At 38.8% G+C, this 17,437-nt stretch overlaps 1 protein-coding gene across 1 annotated transcript in view; it reads left to right on the top strand.

Moving 5' to 3' along the window:
* The window catches only part of HCLS1 (hematopoietic cell-specific Lyn substrate 1), a 29,529-nt gene that overhangs the window by 8,761 nt on the left and 3,331 nt on the right, over positions 1 to 17,437 (top strand). The window contains exons 4-9 of the mRNA XM_019024317.4: positions 4,742 to 4,871; positions 7,265 to 7,375; positions 9,211 to 9,265; positions 14,900 to 15,010; positions 15,667 to 15,722; positions 16,351 to 16,420. Coding sequence (XP_018879862.3) covers positions 4,742 to 4,871; positions 7,265 to 7,375; positions 9,211 to 9,265; positions 14,900 to 15,010; positions 15,667 to 15,722; positions 16,351 to 16,420 — 533 coding nt within the window. The remainder of the gene's footprint in view (positions 1 to 4,741; positions 4,872 to 7,264; positions 7,376 to 9,210; positions 9,266 to 14,899; positions 15,011 to 15,666; positions 15,723 to 16,350; positions 16,421 to 17,437) is intronic.

Raw genomic sequence — 17,437 nt, 5'->3', positions numbered from 1 at the left:
ATTAGTTTTGTCTGGCATAGAATTTCATGCAAACAGAATAATATAGAATGTATTGTTTTGTGTTGTCTTCTTTCAGCATAATGTTTTCCAGATTTATCCATGGTGTTGTGTATATAAGTCTTTTGTTCTTTTATATTGTCATGTAGTGTCCCATTGTATGGATATGTCACAGTTTGATTATTCATTATCCTGTCAATAGACATTTGGATTATTGACAATTTGGATCTATTACAAATGAAACTGTCATGGGCATTTGGGTACAAATCTTTCTGTTGACATATCCTTATTTCTCTTGGGAAATTGCCAGAAGTAGAATTGCTGAGTCATATAATAAGTGTATGTTAAACATTTTGAGAGACTCTCAAACTCTTTTCCAAAGGGAATTTACCCTCTTTCATTCCTACCAGTAATGTGTGGGTTTCAGATGCTCCACATTTTTGTCAACATTTGTTATTGTTAGTATTTTTAAATTTAGCTGGGTGCAGTGGCTCATGCCTGTAATCCGAGCACTTTAGGAGGCCAAGGCAGGAGGATGACTTGAGCCCAGGAGTTCAAGACCATCTGGACAACGTGGAGAGATTCAGAGTCTACAAAAAAATTAAAAATTGGCTGGCTGTGGTCTGAGCTATTCAGGAGGCTGAGGCAGGAGAAGCACTTGAGCCCAGGGGGTTGAGGCTGCAGTGAGCCATGTTTGCCCCACTGCACTCCAGCCTGGGTGACAGACTGAGATCCTCTCTAAAAGACAAACAAAACAAAACAACAACAACAACAGCAAAACCAACTTAACCACTCTTTTAAGTTAATTTGAATTTCTCTGATGGCCAGTTTTATTGAGTATATTTTCATTTGCCATTCATATATCTTCATGTATCTTCTTTATGAAGTATCTGTTCACATCTTTTTCTCACTTTTAAAGTGAGTTGTTTGTCTTTTTATTAAGTTGCTGAAAGTTCTTTATATATTCTGGATGTAAGTCTTTTGTGAAATATGTGTTTTACAAGTGTATTCTCCCAGAACATAACTTGCTTTTTCACTTTATTGATTGATTGAGATGGAGTCTTGCTCTGTTGCCCAGGCTGGAGTGCAGTGACATGATCTCAGCTCACTGCAACCTCTGCCTCCTGGGTTCAAGCGATTCTGCTGCTTCAGCCTCCTGAGTAGCTGGGACTCAGGCGCCCACCACCAAGCCCAGCTAATTTTTGTATTTTTGGTAGAGACGGGGTTTCACCATAGTGGCTAGGCTGGTCTTGAGCTCCTGACCTTGTGATCCACCCGCCTTGACCTCCCAAAGTGCTGAGATTACAGGCGTGAGCCACCACACCTGGCCACTTTTTCATTTTATTAATGGCATCTTTTTAAGAGCAAAAGATCTTAATCCTGATGATGTCTAATTTATTGAAAAAAAATTTATGGGGCTGATGCTTTATGTGTCTAAGAAATATTTACCTACCCCAAAGTTGTGAAGACTTTCTTTGATGTTTTGTCCTAAAGGACTGACAGTTTTAGCTTTTACATTTAAGTCTATGACCCATTTCAAGTAGACTTTTCTGTGCAGTGTGAGGTCAAGATTGAGGTTCATTTTTCTCCATGTGATTATTTAGTTGTTCAACAATATTAAAAGAGTATTCTGTTCCCATTGACTTACCTGGCATCTTTGACCACATACATGTGGGTCTATTTCTGGACTCTATTCTGTTCTGTTGATCTATTTTCTACCCTGACAGCATACCATACTGCACTGATTATTGTAGCTTTATAAGTCAAGAAATCATGTAGTCCTCAACTTTGCTCTCCTTAAAAAAAAAAAAAAAAAGAAACAAAAGATTTTACTATTCCAGGACTTTACATTTTCACATAAATTTTACAATTCACTAGTCAATTCCTACAAGAATGCCTGTTCAGATTTTGATTGGGATTGCATTGAATCTATAGATCATTTTAGGGAGAACTGACATCTTAATGATATTGAGTTTTCTAATCCATGAACATGGGATATCTCTCCATTTATTTAGATCTTCTTTAATATTTTCAGAAATATTTTTTAGTGTTTAGGTCTTGCACATACTTTGTTACGTTTATCCTAAAATGTTTCATGTTATTTCATGTATTTATACTTAACTTTCAGTTTCCAAATGTTTATGGCCAGTGTGTAAAAATACAATTGATTTTGATATAATGACCTTGTATCCTGTGACCTAGCCAAATGCACAATGCTTTAGTAGCTTTTTTTGTGTGAATTCTTTAGGATTTTCTACATACATGATCAGGTCATCTGTGAATAAAAACCTTATATTCTGAGTCACTCACATTTGTGCTTTTAGTTTTGTAATAAAAAACAAACACAGATTGAGGAATGAGTCATCTTTGAGGTGCTACATTTTGCTTGGTTCACATAAACTGCATTGCTTTATCAATACAAAGTCTTTTAAAACTTAAATTGGATATCTGAGAGTTAATATGTCAAAAGTTTCTTAGGCACAACACAGCATATTGAATTGGAATTTTTTGTTTTCCTCTCTATCTCTTCTAGCTGTCCTCTATCTCCATACATAAAACATCTTTGTGTCCTCAGAGCCTAACAGTACCTCACACTTAAAAGTTGTTTAGTTAATAGTTATAAAATGAAGGAATGATGTAATTAAGACCTGTTTAGGCCAGGTGTGGTGGCTCATGCCTGTAATCCCAGCACTTTGGGAGGCCAAGGCAAGAGGATCACTTGAGGTCAGGAGTTTGAGACCAGCCTCGCCAACATGGTGAAACCCTGTCTCTACTAAAAATACAAAATCTAGCGGGGCATGACATGCATGCCTGTAATCCCAGCTACTCTGGAGGCTGAGGCAAGAGAATCACTTGAACCCGGGAGGCGGAGATTACAGTGAGCTGAGATCATACCACTGCACTCCAGCCTGGGCGACAGAGCAAGATTCTGTCTCAATAATAATAATAACAATAAAGACCTGTTTAGAATGACTTCCACTATAACCTAAAGAAGTCTGTTTTCTTTGGGCCTCAACAATTTCATTCAAATTATATCATTGGTATGATCCCCTGACTAGTTTTTCTGTTATCCTTTAGATGAATATTTCTGAGTATCATTTTCTAATCCCTTTTAAAAAGTTGTTTTAACTATAATATAGTTATAACCCATTTAACAATTATTATATTCATTAAAAAATTGCAGATTTTTTCCATTTGAAAGTAAATTTTGGCCCCATTTTCTTCATCTTTCATCTGAATACTTCAGTTGGAAGACATTGGGCAGGCATTTACATGTCCTTGGTACTAGTAGCTTATGACACAGTGTTGGTGTTGAACTGACAACACAAGATCTCTGCTTTCAACGCTGCCAGAGAGTTTAGAGGAGGCATGGGAACAGGGGGTTCTTCCAGCACTTGGCTTAATTTCATCTGGTTCATAGCCAGCTTTCTAAAATTAACTGCGGCTAAAGCTGAGAAGGCTTTTTAAAAAAGACCTTTGGTAGAATTATCCACTAAAGGCCACCAGATGGATCTATTCTTCCTTAAAAGAAGACAATTTCTGCTGTGAGACAGCCATTCTACGTATAACCAATGTGTCTGGTTGTCCTGAGCTGATAAAGTCCCAGCTCACCATCTAACATCACTATCTCAATACCCTAAACCCTCATTGCTTGCTGCAGAAAGTCAAATTTCTTATTTAGGGTTCTCTTGCCCAAATGTTTCCAAGAATCCCCGGATCCTTATATGTGTCCAAATAACAGATCTGATTGTCACGTGGGGCTGAGCTATCGCTTCATATCCTCAAGCCAAAGAGGTTGGCCAAGATGGCTTTCTGCCCTCTTAATTGTTGCAGTCACCTTCATGGTAAAGATGGAAGTGGGTGTGAAGTAAGAAAGATAATGCCTTTTTTTGATGGTACTTTCTCTCAGGGATAGAGGTGTCCCTTCAAATCAAGATAATTTGAGGCTTAAAGTGTTATAGCAATAACTGTGAGTGGATTTTCTTAGTTAGTTTTCATTAGTCCTTAGTTTTCTCAGGTATTATCAGCCTAGGGGGAAGGGGCAGAAGATCTTAATTCATGACCAAAAAGCATAAAAAATACCACTAATGTTTACATAAATTTTCCCAATTCTGTGTTTTTATAAGCATTATTTTTAATGACTTCCTAGTACACTAGTGAAAGGTAGTATTTCAATTTATTTAACTATTATCCAACCATTGGTCATACAGATTGTTTCTTAGTTATTGCTATTATATATGATGCTTCAATGAGTATCATTTAGACATTAAGGACATTAAGCTTTGCCATATTTAAAATCATTTCCCTGGTGTAGACTCCTAAAACTAGAATGTGTAGGTCCAATGGTATGTGAATATTTTTCTGCTTTTTGAGACACATCCTCTAATTGATAGAAAGCAGATCCATTCAGAAAAGAAAATAACTTTCCAGTTATCAGAATATAGGTATCATTGTCCTCTAATATTTAAGAACATGAAAAATGGGACTAAAGATCAGAAGGTTATTTTAGTGAGCAAAATAACAGACTAGAGGAAATATTATTGGCCTATGGAGAGTTTAAATCAGGCTATGGTATGCAGGCCAGACTGATCTTTTACTTCCAGAACCATCACTAGTATATTTTGGGGGCCCAGGTTATTACTGAAAATAAACAGGACAGACTTCAAGACTTCCATTTTTCTGGGAAGATGGGTTTCTTGATCTCCCTAGGATAGATGAACCTTGGTCATGTGGTTTCTTCCAGCATCCACCAGCTGAGGAACAAAGTATCAGAGGAGCATGATGTTCTCAAGAAGAAAGAGATGGAGTCAGGGCCCAAAGCATCCCATGGCTATGGAGGTCGGTTTGGAGTAGAAAGAGACCGAATGGACAAGGTAAGTTGAAAGGGAAAGATTTGCTTTAAAAAAACACAAGCCGGGTGCGGTGGCTCACGCCTGTAATCCCAGCACTTTGGGAGGACAAGGCGGGTGGATCACGAGGTTAGGAGATCGAGACCATCCTGGCTAACACGGTGAAACCCCATCTCTACTAAAAATACAAAAAATTAGCCGTGCGTCGTGGTGGGTGCCTGTAGTCCCAGCTACTCAGGAGGCTGAGGCAGGAGAATGGCGTGAACCTGGGAGGCAGAGCTTGCAGTGAGCCGAGATCACACCACTGCACTCCAGCCTGGGGGACAGAGCGAGACTCTGTCTCAAAAAAAATAAAATAAAATAAAATAAATAAATAATACATTAAAAAATTGATATATATACTTATATATTTTGTAAATATGTATAAATAATTATATACTTATATATAATTATATACCTCTATAATAAGAGCCAACTATATATAAGTATATATAATTGACTCTATAATAAATAATTGGCTCTATAATAATTGGCTATAAAATAATTGGCTCTATAAGAGCCAATTATATGTAAGTATATAATTATATAAGTGTATATTTATTATATATGCTTATATTTTTATATATGTTATAATAAATATAATATAATGTATATTATATTGTATATATTATATTTTATATATACTTATATATAATATAATATGTAAGTATTATATATAAGTTATATATAAGTTATATATAAGTATTATATATAAGTTATATATAAATATTATATATAAGTTATATATAAGTATTATATATAATATATAATATATATTATAATATATAATATAATATATAATATATATTATAATATATAATATAATATATAATATATATTATAATATATAATATATATTATAATATATTATGTAATATATAATATAATATATAATATAAAATAATATATTATGTAATATATAATATAATATATAATATATATATTATAATATATTATGTAATATATAATATATAATATATATATTAAATTATGTTTATATAATATGTAATATATATATTAAATTATGTTTATATAATATGTAATATATATAGATTATATTATATATAAAATATATAATATTATATATATATTATATATAAGTATTATATATAAGTATATATAATATAATATATATTATATTATATATAAGTATATATAATATAATATATATTATATTATATATAAGTGTATATATATAATAGGTATATATTATATATAAGTATATATTATATATAAGTATATAATTAATATATTATATATTAATACATTATATATTATATACTTATATAATTATTTATAAATATATTTATAAATATATATTATTAATATATGTTACATAATTATAAGTAAATGTAAATGTATAAATTTATAGTATGTATATTTTAATATATTATAATTATATGATATAACATATTTATATTATATATATAGTTTATTCATAAATATATAGTATATAATATTTAAGTATATAAAAAATTTTGCTAAAACACCCAGATACTTTTGTTCTAGATCAAAATATATATTTTTTGACTCATTCATTGGTTCATGAGTTAAAACTCATTCAAAAGTACAGTAGTCATTTGGTCTAAAATATAATGTCCACATATTATTTGTATCAAATTTTTCTGATCTCATCACATAAGATATACATGGCAGAAAATAAGAGCCAAGATATTAGAACTGCTGGCCTGTTGTAGCCCCAACCACATTGTAACTCCTAGACCAAGAAGACAGGGAGCACAAGTGGAGAAGGAAAAAATATGTTTTAAAATTATTTGCTGCTTTTAAATGTTTTATGTATTATGTCTATGTTGCAACTTCTCTTTATTATTTTCTTTACTGTGTATTTAGTGATTTTTTTTGTATACATATCCTACATTACATGGTGTCTAAAGCTCAGAGTTCACTTCTGAACTTTGATGGCCATACAGGAGCAAAGATCTAGAACAAAATCACTGGCTCTCCTAGTGAAATATTCCATCCCGGCTATGGCGTCCGGTCACTCCCCTTGGTCTCTCCTCCACACTACCCCACACTACACTCTGTTCTGCTGCACAATGCTCTTGTTTCAGCTCTTTTTGTTTCTGGTTTAAACACTGCTCTGTCTACCTTGTCTCTATGCCCTGGTTCCCAGCCCATCCTATGGGAGTGTTCAGAATGAAGGATTCCTAATGGTATTAGAGAAGAACAGGGATGAGCAGGTCTCCAGAAAAAGTCATCTTGCTCTCCCATCTCGTATTCCTTGGCACCACTGTCAGAGGCTATAGATCTGACCCAGAATGGAATTTCTTACATGCCTACATCCCACTCCATCTCTGTATTTATTTTTTTAAGGTCATTTTTATTTTTTCACTCACTCCATCCTTGATTTTTCTCAGAGTGCAGTGGGCCATGAGTATGTTGCTGAGGTGGAGAAGCACTCTTCTCAGACGGATGCTGCCAAAGGCTTTGGGGGCAAGTACGGAGTTGAGAGGGACAGGGCAGACAAGGTAAGTGACCACTCTCTCTCCCAACCACCCACCTCCAGTCATGTGAAAGTTGCCCACAATCACCCCTGGATGGAGGCACATGCTTCTTTGTTGAAAGACAGGACAGTGGATGCTGTGAGGACCTGACACTGTCACAGGGATACCCCCCTCAGCAAGTTCCTTGGTGCCAATGTTGGAAGCCACATGCTGAGCTGAAAGACAGTGATTCAAAGAGGAGAAGACTCTCAAACTGTGTGTTTGAATGAATAATTCCTCAAGCCACTGGTTTTTATTATACTGATATGCATGAAGATAGAACAGAGAATCATCTAAGCTCTTCTTTTGGCTTAACATCAAAACCTTATAAATACTCATGCCGTTTAGGAAAACAGAGTCATCAGTTTAAATATTATTGCCATGGCAGCAGATAATCAAGTTAAACAACTAATTAGGGTTACTATTTACAGAATTTAGCATCAATCTATGAAGTCCAGATATCTTTAAAGGTTCCTTTGTGCAAAACAAAACAAAATGTTTTTTAAAGAGAAAAAAAAGTACCGTATGATTACAGCATCATATTGTTGACAGGAGAGTAAGATTGATAACTCATCGATGTTTTTAGTTCCACGCCTTATTAGGTCGGATTCTTTGAACTCATTTTTTATGGTGCAGAATGGTGTCTCCTGCCCTGCAGCTGCACACAGAGAGAGGACATCTGCTTCACAGTTAGCTGAGATTTTTTCTTTGTTTTTACCAACAGTTGTTAATTAGGTGGACATGAATCCTTAAAGCTAAGGATTGGAAGCTAAGGCAGCTAAGTTCTAGAACATTAATTGTTTGCATCATGGGGGGTAAAACCATGAAAAACAAAATCAAGAAAGTTTAAAACATACTGCAAAGCTAAGGGAAGATGTAGAAGGCAATAGTGGAATATGGAGCATGCAGTGTTCTAGAATCAGGATGGAATTCCCTGTTCCATCTTGGCACCACTCTTGCCTGCCTTTGCTTAATCACCGATTCTTACATCTTTTGCTCACAAGCCACAAATGGAATCACCCAGTCAGTGTGTCATGTAAATCAAGAAACAATACATGTTAATTAGTTCTTAATATGCAAAAACCCAGACTTGCTTAGATACCCATAGTTCCTGAGCCAGATGGAGAACAAAGCTCCAAAACTCTGCGGTAATGTTGGGTATCTGGGCAACATGTCCAGTCCCAGAGCCAGCTAGGATCCAGACTCTCCTGGTTGCAGTTATCCCACCAAAATCCACATATTTGTGTTTCCATTATTGAGTAATGAAAGAGAAGAGGCACAGCATTATCAACTGGGAATAGGGTAATGTCTCTTCATGAGCAGAGTGCTTTATACTTTACAAGGCACTTTTCTAGGTATCACATTTCACTTTTGTGAGGATTCGTTAGGAAGAAACGCTCTAAGTTAGTGAATGAAACTAAGTAGACACTTTACCTTGTCCCATTTAGTTCTCATGACATCCCAAATGAAGAGGGATCATTTCTCTCATTTTACAGTCGAGGTAGATAAGGCAGGCATGCCTCTCCTGATTTTATATTAAAAGAGACTGGGGCTTAGTCATATAAAGGAACGTACTTAAACTTCAACAACTATAAATAGGGGATGTAGGGTTTGAACCTAAAACTGTCTGTGTCCAGGGCCTATGTTCATTGCTCTGTAGTATCCTGTGTCCATACCAGCCTGTTTCTACATTAAACACCTATACTCAGCCTGAAGCCCCTACAAACTACCTCTGGGGCTGGCTGGGAGTAAGGGGAGGTTAGGAAGAGGAAAAACTGTCAGCTCTGACTCTAACCAATTCTGTCTCCTCTTCTCTGTAGTCAGCAGTCGGCTTTGATTATAAAGGAGAAGTGGAGAAGCACACATCTCAGAAAGGCAAGCACACTGTACTTCACTCAGCCTCAGCAATCTGACTGGCAGGCTCTTCTGCTAAGACTTTATCTTCCAGCAGTTGTCATCAGCTTTTTAACTTCCATGACCCAGCGCACCACTATTTTATTTACTTTTTGTTCATTTGTTTGTTTTTGAGACAGGGTCTTGCACTGTCACCCAGGAGGGAGTGCAGTGGCACAATCATGGGTCACTGCAGCTTCGACTTCCTGGGCTCAAGCGATCCTCCCACCTCAGCGTTCTGAGTAGCTGTGACTACAAGTGTGCACCACCATGCCTGGCTAATTTTTTATTCTTTGTAGAGATGGAGTCTCACTATGTTGCCCAGGCAGTGTCAAACCTTTTGGCTCAAGTGATTCTCCCCTCTCACCCTCTCAAAGTGCTGGGATTACAGGCATGAGCCACCGCACCCACTGCTATTTTACATACTTTTTTATTTTTTTGAGAGGGAGTCTCGCTCTGTCACCCAGGCTAGAGTGCAGTGGCACTATATTGGCTCACCGCAAGCTCTGTGTCCTGGGTTCACGCCATTCTCCTGCCTCAGCCTCCCAAGTAGCTGGGACTACAGGCGACTGCCACCACGCCTGGCTAATTTTTTTTTTTTTTTTGTATTTTTAGTAGAGACGGGGTTTCACTGTGTTAGCCAGGATGGTCTCGATCTCCTGACCTCGTGATCCACCCGACTCGGCCTCCCAAAGTGCTGGGATTATATGTGTGAGCCACCGTGCCCGGCCCTATTTTATATGCTTTTTAAACCCAGTGTGCACTTGCTTCTCTTTTTCTCCATGATCGCTTTCTATAATATTGATCAAGTTTTTTTTTTTTCTTTTGAGACGGAGTCTGGCTCTGTCGCCCAGGCTGGAGTGCAGTGGCTGGATCTCGGCTCACTGCAAGCTTCGCCTCCCGGGTTCACGCCATTCTCCTGCCTCAGCCTCCCGAGTAGCTAGGACTACAGGCACCCGCCACTACGCCGGGCTAATTTTTGTATTTTTAGTGGAGACGGGGTTTCACGGTGTTAGCCAGGATGGTCTCGATCTCCTGACCTCATGATCTGCCTGCCTCGGCCTCCCAAAGTGCTGGGATTACAGGCTTGAGCCACCGCACCCGGCCATATTGATCAAGTTTTTGAATCCCTCTTTTTTGTCTAATGGATTGAAAATAAAGTATTCTATTCCTTTATTTTAGAAGGTTATTCCTAAATTTTAACTTGCATCTTTGACTTAAATTTAAAATTAATCACAGTCTCTTCCTGAGTGTATTGGAAACATAGAATATTTTAACTACATTCTTTTTAACCAACCATACTGTTGTTGTTCAGTATATTGGTTCCATCTTATTCCATCTTATTATTGATTCCATCTTATAAACCCTACAAAAATGAATCATTATTATTACTTAGTAAATGCTTATTTAAATTGACCAAGGTATTTACCTATTTCCTAGCTCAGCATTGCTTATTGTATTTCATTGTTTCACCTTTGTGTCTTCTATTTCCTTCTTGCTAAAATATTCCATTGATAATTCTTTTAATGAGTCTATGAAAGAACTTTCAGTCTTTGAAAAATGTCTTTATGTTGCATCATTCTTCATTTTTATTTTCCCTTCATCACTTTGAAGATCTTATTTCATCGTCTCTGACATCTCTCTTGTGTCAGACTATCATTCCTGAGTAGGTAACATGTCTTATATCTCTGGTTTTTTTTTAATTAAAGATTTTCTTTTGGTCTCTGATATTCTTCACTATTATTAGGGTGTGTCTGGACGTTAGATCTACTTTTATTATCCTATATGGGACTTACTGCCCTTTTTCAGCCTCAGATGTGACTTTCATTATAGGAAGTTCTCAGGCATTTTCTCTTTGAATAATACCTCTTCTCTCTTCTCTTTATGTCCTTGTGCTGCATTCTGGGTTATTCCTTTAGATCTAGGTTAAGTTCACTAATTCTCCCTTTAGCTGTATTTCATTATTGTTTAAGCTGTCCATTGCATTTTAAACTTTCTTTCAAATATCTTCCCTTCCCTTCCTTTCCCTTCCCTTTCCTGCCCTGCCCTGCCCTGCCCTGCCCTGCCCTCCCCTCCCCTCCCCTCCCCTGCCCTCCCCTCCCTTCCCCTCCCCTTCCCTTGCCTTCCCTCTCTTTTTTTAGATAAAGTCTCATTATGTTGCCCAGGCTGGCCTCAAACTCCTGGGCTGAAGTGATCCTTCTGCCTTGGCCTCCCAAAGTGCTGGGATTACAGGCATGAGCCACCACATCAGATATTTTCATTTCTGGAGTTTCTTTTGGTTCTATTGCACATCTGCTGATTCATTTTCCATAAGACATTTTGGTTTCATTACGGTTCCCTGTGCCACTTCTTTAAGCTGTTTAATTATTTTAAACATGTACTTTGCAGTTTCTTTCATATTTTGTATTATTTTGCAGTTCTTGGCTGTGCCATTTCTTCTGACTAATCTGCTGTTCCTCATGGTTATTTATTTCCTTGATGGTTTGTAATCTTTGTTTATAAACTTATTTTAGTGAAGGAGAGGGATATTTGTTTTATGAGAATTTCATGTGCCCTGGGTTTAGTAAGTACCTCATCCAGGGAAATATTGCCTCTACTTCTGGCTCAACTCTAGAGGTCTTAATAGTAACGGACATTTTTTTTCCTTTATTATTATTTTTTCCCATGGAGTTCAAGTCTTTCTGGTTTTTAAGTTGGTTATGGTATGTTGTGCTTTTCAAGGAATTTGTTCATTTTGTCTGTGTTGTCAGGTTTATTGGCATAAATTCATTTATAATATTCTCTTCTTTTTAACTTCTGTAAGATTTCTAGTGATATGAAATGCCTATTTTCATTTCTGATCTTACTTGTGTTTTTTCTCTTTTTAATTATTCTTACTAGAAGTTTATCAATTTTATTACTCTTTCCAAAGAACAAGCTTTTGGCTTTGCTAATTTTCTCTATTGTTTACTTGTTTTAAAAAATGTATTGGTTTCTGCTCTTATCTTTATTATGTTTTTCTTCTACTTAGCATTGATTTAGTTTGTTCTTTTCCTAGCCTCTTAAGGTAGAAACTTAGATAATTGATTTTAAGCCTTCCTTTACTATATGGGCACTTAAAAAGCTATACATTTTCCTCTGAACACTACATTCATTTGCTACAAACATTTGCTACATTCAACAAATATTTGAATGTGTGTGTTTTAATTTTCATTCATCACAAACCCGTGGTCCCAGCTATTCAGGGGACTAATGTGGGAGGATCACTTGAGCCCAGGAGGTTGAGGCTGAAGCAAGCCATGATTGTGCCACTACATTTTGGCCTGGGCAACAGAGTGAGACCCTGTCTCAAACAACAACAACAACAACAAAAAAAAAAATCATTCAGTTAAAAATATTTTCTTATTTCACTTGTAATTTCTTCTTTGACACATGTATTATTTAAAAGCTGTTATCGATTTTCCGAGTATCAGGGAAATTTCCTAGATAATTTTATTGGTATTGACTTCTACTTTAATTCTATTGTGATCAGAATATGATCTCTAATATTTCAGTCTTTTGAAATGTACTGAGACTTACTGTCTTAGAGACTTATGGACCGGCACATGGTCTATTTGGTCAATGTTCTATATGCATGAAAAAAGTATATTCTGTAGTTTGGGGTATAGTGTTGTATAAGAGTCAATAAGGTCTTATTAGTTGATAATGTTTGGATCTTCCATAATTTTACTGATTCGTTTTTGCCTAAAATACCTATTAATTAATGAAAGAATGGTGTTAAAATTTTCAACTACTATTACAGATTTATCTATTTCTCTTTCTACTTCCGTCAGCTTTTGCATTGTGTGTGTGTGTGTGTGTGTGTGTGTGTGTGTGTGTTGGAGTCTTGCGATGTTTCTCAGGCTGGTCTCGAACTCCTGGGCTCAAGTCACCCTCCTGCCTCAGCCTTCTGAGTAGCTGGGACTACAGGCATTCACCACACCTGGTTTTTCACATTTTTCTTTTATTTGGGAGCTTCATGAATTTTGGTTCTGTGAATAGGTTTATGCTAGCATACATATTCCTGATAAAAGGTATTGTTCTTTTATCATTGGAGCATGTCTTTCTTGTCTCTTAGAATAAACTTTGTCTTGAGATCACTTTATCTCATATTCATGCCATCTTTCTTATGCTTACTCTTTCCAAAATGTATATTTTCCTGGATCAGTATTTAGTTAATTTCTCAGCTTAGAATTCCTGCATCACATAAGTGGAAAAAAAATGTGTATTTGCATTCTACACTCAGATGTAGGCTTGGAGTTTCCAAGTCATATAAGCAAATTTTCCCCCTATCAAATATTGAACAGGCTACAAGCCCCCCTCATAATTTTCCTGGGTAAATGAGTAGAATTTTTCTAGCACTCTCTTATAGGAGTGGACAGAGCTTCATTTCTGGCTTTCTTCCCTCCTCCCCCATTCTTATATGGAAATTAGAATCACAGAGCCTCGATCCTAATCCCTATTCATTACATTTGGAATTTAAAATCTGACCAGGTGTGGTAGTTCACACCTGTAATTGCAGCACTTTGGGAAGCTGAGGTGGGTGGGTCCTTTGAGCCCAGGAGTTTAAGGCTAGCCTGGGCAACACAGTGAGATCCTATCACTACAGATTTTTTTTTTTAATTAGGAAGGCATGGTGGCACACACCTGTGGTCCCAGTTACTCAGGAGGATTGCTTGACCCCAGGAGTTCAAGGTTACAGTGAGCCATGATTTTACCCTGCACTCTAGCTTGAGCAAAAGAGCAAGACCCTATCTCTAAAAACAAACAAAAAATCCCCCAAAAATGCCCTTGGGTTTTCTGTGGTGTCAGTTCATAATTATCTTCACACATACAGCTTTGATTCATCTCTTTGTCTCTGGTTTCTGGAGCCAGGATTTTTTCCCTTCCTTTCTTCTGAGCTTCACTTTTTTTTTTTTTGAGATGGAGTCTCACTCTGTCACCCAGGCTGGAGTGCAATGGTGCAATCTCGGCTCACTGCAACCTCCACCTCCCGTGTTCAAGTGACTCTCCTGTCTCAGCCTCCCCAGTAGCTGGGGCTACGGACACACATCACCATGCCTGGATAATTTTTGTATTTTTTAGTAGAGACAGGGTTTCCCCATTTTGGCCAGGCTGGTCTCAAATTCCTGACCTCAGGTGATCCACCTGCCTCGGCCCCTAAAGTGCTGGGATTACAGGCATGAGCACCGTGCCCGGCCTGAGCTTCACTCTTTAAAACACAATTGTTATGTTTTATCTGACATTTCTATGTGCTTATATGGGAGTAGGGGAAAGGCATACATTTCATGTATCTGCCTTTTTTTTCTGCAATCTCCTCACTCTCTATACTTGCCCCTTCTTGAAGAAGAAGGGAGAAAACGGGAAGGTTCTTCTCATCTTGGCATGGAAATGAGAGAAAAGAGGGAAAAAGTAAGCAATATTCAATTAAAAGACTACTTAAGACATGGCTTCTCTTTAATTCCCCTGTATTCAAGCCCTGCTCTCTTCCCAGGCCCCTAACACTCTGTACCCATTCCTGCTGACCTCTCTTCTCCAGCGCTTCCCTGTGTTCTGGAGCCTAAGGGTGGGCTCTCATGACTGCTCCTTCGACCACAGATTACTCTCGTGGCTTTGGTGGCCGGTACGGGGTGGAGAAGGATAAATGGGACAAAGCAGCTCTGGGATATGACTACAAGGGAGAGACGGAGAAACACGAGTCCCAGCGAGGTGAGTTGGGGTTGGAAGGGGGAAGGTCACAGATAGCACAGGGATCTCCTTCCTTCCTTTCTGGAAGCTCACCCAGGGGCCCCAGAATACAGAGGGGCAGATGTGCAGAGCAGGGGGTGCCAGGGCAGTAAGCACATGTGTGGGGACGGGTGGTGGTAGTAAGGGGAGAGAGGAGAGATGGAGAGGAAAACAGAAGGATTAAGAGCAGGGCCTAGGAGGAAGGTGAGAGAGAAGGGGGCGTTGAGGAAGGAATGAGGACAGACAGGCTGGGTGATGGTCAGAAGATGGTTTGCCATGAGTCTTAGAGGGATCTCTGCTGTCCTCACAGAGGATAAAGAGGTTTACTGCTTCCCTGGAACCCATAGGGATGGCTGGAGTGCTCTCTGTATTTTTTCCTATTTCTTTTACATTTTTCCTTATCTGTTGCTTTCTGTTTTCCATGTTTCCCTACTTCCATCTTTGTCTTCTCCATTCACTCCCAGATTTTTTCCCCATCTGTTTCCCTCTCTTCCCATCCATGCTTCCCTCTATCCTCTGATTCTCACATTTCCTCCTACATTTGTTTTCCACATTCCTGTTTTTCTTCCCACTGATTCTTCTCACCACCCATTCCCAGCATTTTGATCTCCTATAACTCAGAACTTTCTGTCCTGCAGATTATGCCAAGGGCTTTGGTGGCCAGTATGGAATCCAGAAGGACCGAGTGGATAAGGTAAAGCACCAGAACACCAATGTCTTAAGAAGAGTTCCCTAAGTTTAGGAAAGTGTGCAGAGAAGAGCGTGAAGAAGGCTGGGAGAGGGAGGGGACGGTGGTGCTGGGCACACAGAGCCTGTCCTGCTGGCATCCTGCAGTCCCCACTGACTGCCCTCAGCATCTAAGGGGCATGTCTTCCAAAGCCTGAGCTTTGAGGACAGTGGGAGAGGCATACAGAGACACAGATAAACCGCAGGGAAAGGTCATATTGGACTGGAAATTGTATTGATTTCTTGGCATTGCTTAACCCAATCTTAAGTCTCTTCTCACCCCATGCCACTGTCCTCCCTACACTAGTTCCTCCTCATGCATTGGCCAGGGGCTCTGCTACATTCTAGGCAACTGGGCTTGGAGACGTGAGATTCTAAGGTCACTGAGCTGCCGAAAGGGGGAGCTGAACTCAGCACTTAAGAACTTCTTTACCCCCTCTGTACCACAAAACAACATTGGAACATGCTGTCCAGCTGTTGAGCATCCAATGGTTAGGGATACCTCCTATAGTGGCCCCCAACCCCCAATACCGCCTCCAGGTCACCACTACCCTTGCCCCTCTCCTGCAACACACGTGCTGTTCTCCTGCCTGCAGAGCGCTGTCGGCTTCAATGAAATGGAGGCCCCAACCACAGCTTATAAGAAGACGACGCCCATAGAAGCCGGTGAGGCTTAGTGATTCATTCTCCATGCACCTCACTTCCTTCTCCCTCATTCTTTTTCTTCCCCAGACTATATCCTAACTACCTAGATTAGCTGAGTTAGACCTGATCCCTATCCTCATATTCCCAGATTCTGTCTTTCCTAGAAAAACCAGGTAAGGCGGAGCTCACACCTGTAATCCCAGCACTTTGGAGGCTAAAGTGGGAGGATTGCTTGAGCTCAGGAATTTAAGAACAGCTTGGACAACATGGGGAAACCCCATCTCTATAAAAAATACAAAAATTAGCCAGGCATGGTGGTGCGCACCTATAATCCCAGCTACTTGGGAGGCTGAGGCAGGAGAATCACTTGAACCCAGGAGGCGGAAGTTGGAGTGAGCTGAGATCATGCCACTCAACTCCAGCCTGGGTGACAGAGTGAGATGAAAGAAATAGAGAGAGAGAGAGAGGAGAGAGAGAGAGAGAGAAAGAAAGATAGATAGAAAGAAAGAAAAGAAAGAAAGAAGAAAGAAAGAAAGAAAGAGAGAAAGAAAGAAAGAAAGAAAGAGAGAAAGTCAAGTGGATAGACAGAGTGATGTCAGGGAAGGAATCGGAGGCAGAGAACACAGTGTGGCTTGGGACAGGGGTGGGGTGGCGTGGGAACATTGGTGGGGAACCACTTGGGAAGAACACACAGGGTTAGGAGTTTCGGATGGGGTTGAGGATGAGTGGTGGCTCGAAGAAGGCATTCAGATTTATGGAATATGGACAGGGGAGGATGCTGGTTGGAAGCCCAAAGTTTACACTTTAGAAAGGACACAAGTCAGCTGGGCATGGTGGCTGACACCTGTAATCCCAGCACTTTGGGATGCTGAAGTAGGATAATCACTTGAACCCAGGAGTTCAAGATGAGGCTGGGCAACACAGCAAGATCCCCTCTCTACAAAAAATACAAAAATTAGCCGGGTGTGGTGGTGCACATCTGTGGTCCCAACTACTCCAGAGGCTGAGGTAGGAGGATTGCTTGAGCCTGGGAGGTTG

This window comes from Gorilla gorilla, chromosome 2 (genome assembly GCF_029281585.2).
Source record: "Gorilla gorilla gorilla isolate KB3781 chromosome 2, NHGRI_mGorGor1-v2.1_pri, whole genome shotgun sequence".
Classification (NCBI taxonomy): domain Eukaryota; kingdom Metazoa; phylum Chordata; class Mammalia; order Primates; family Hominidae; genus Gorilla; species Gorilla gorilla.
The sequence above is the reverse complement of the archived record's forward strand: the minus strand, read 5'-3'. Positions and strand labels throughout refer to the sequence as shown.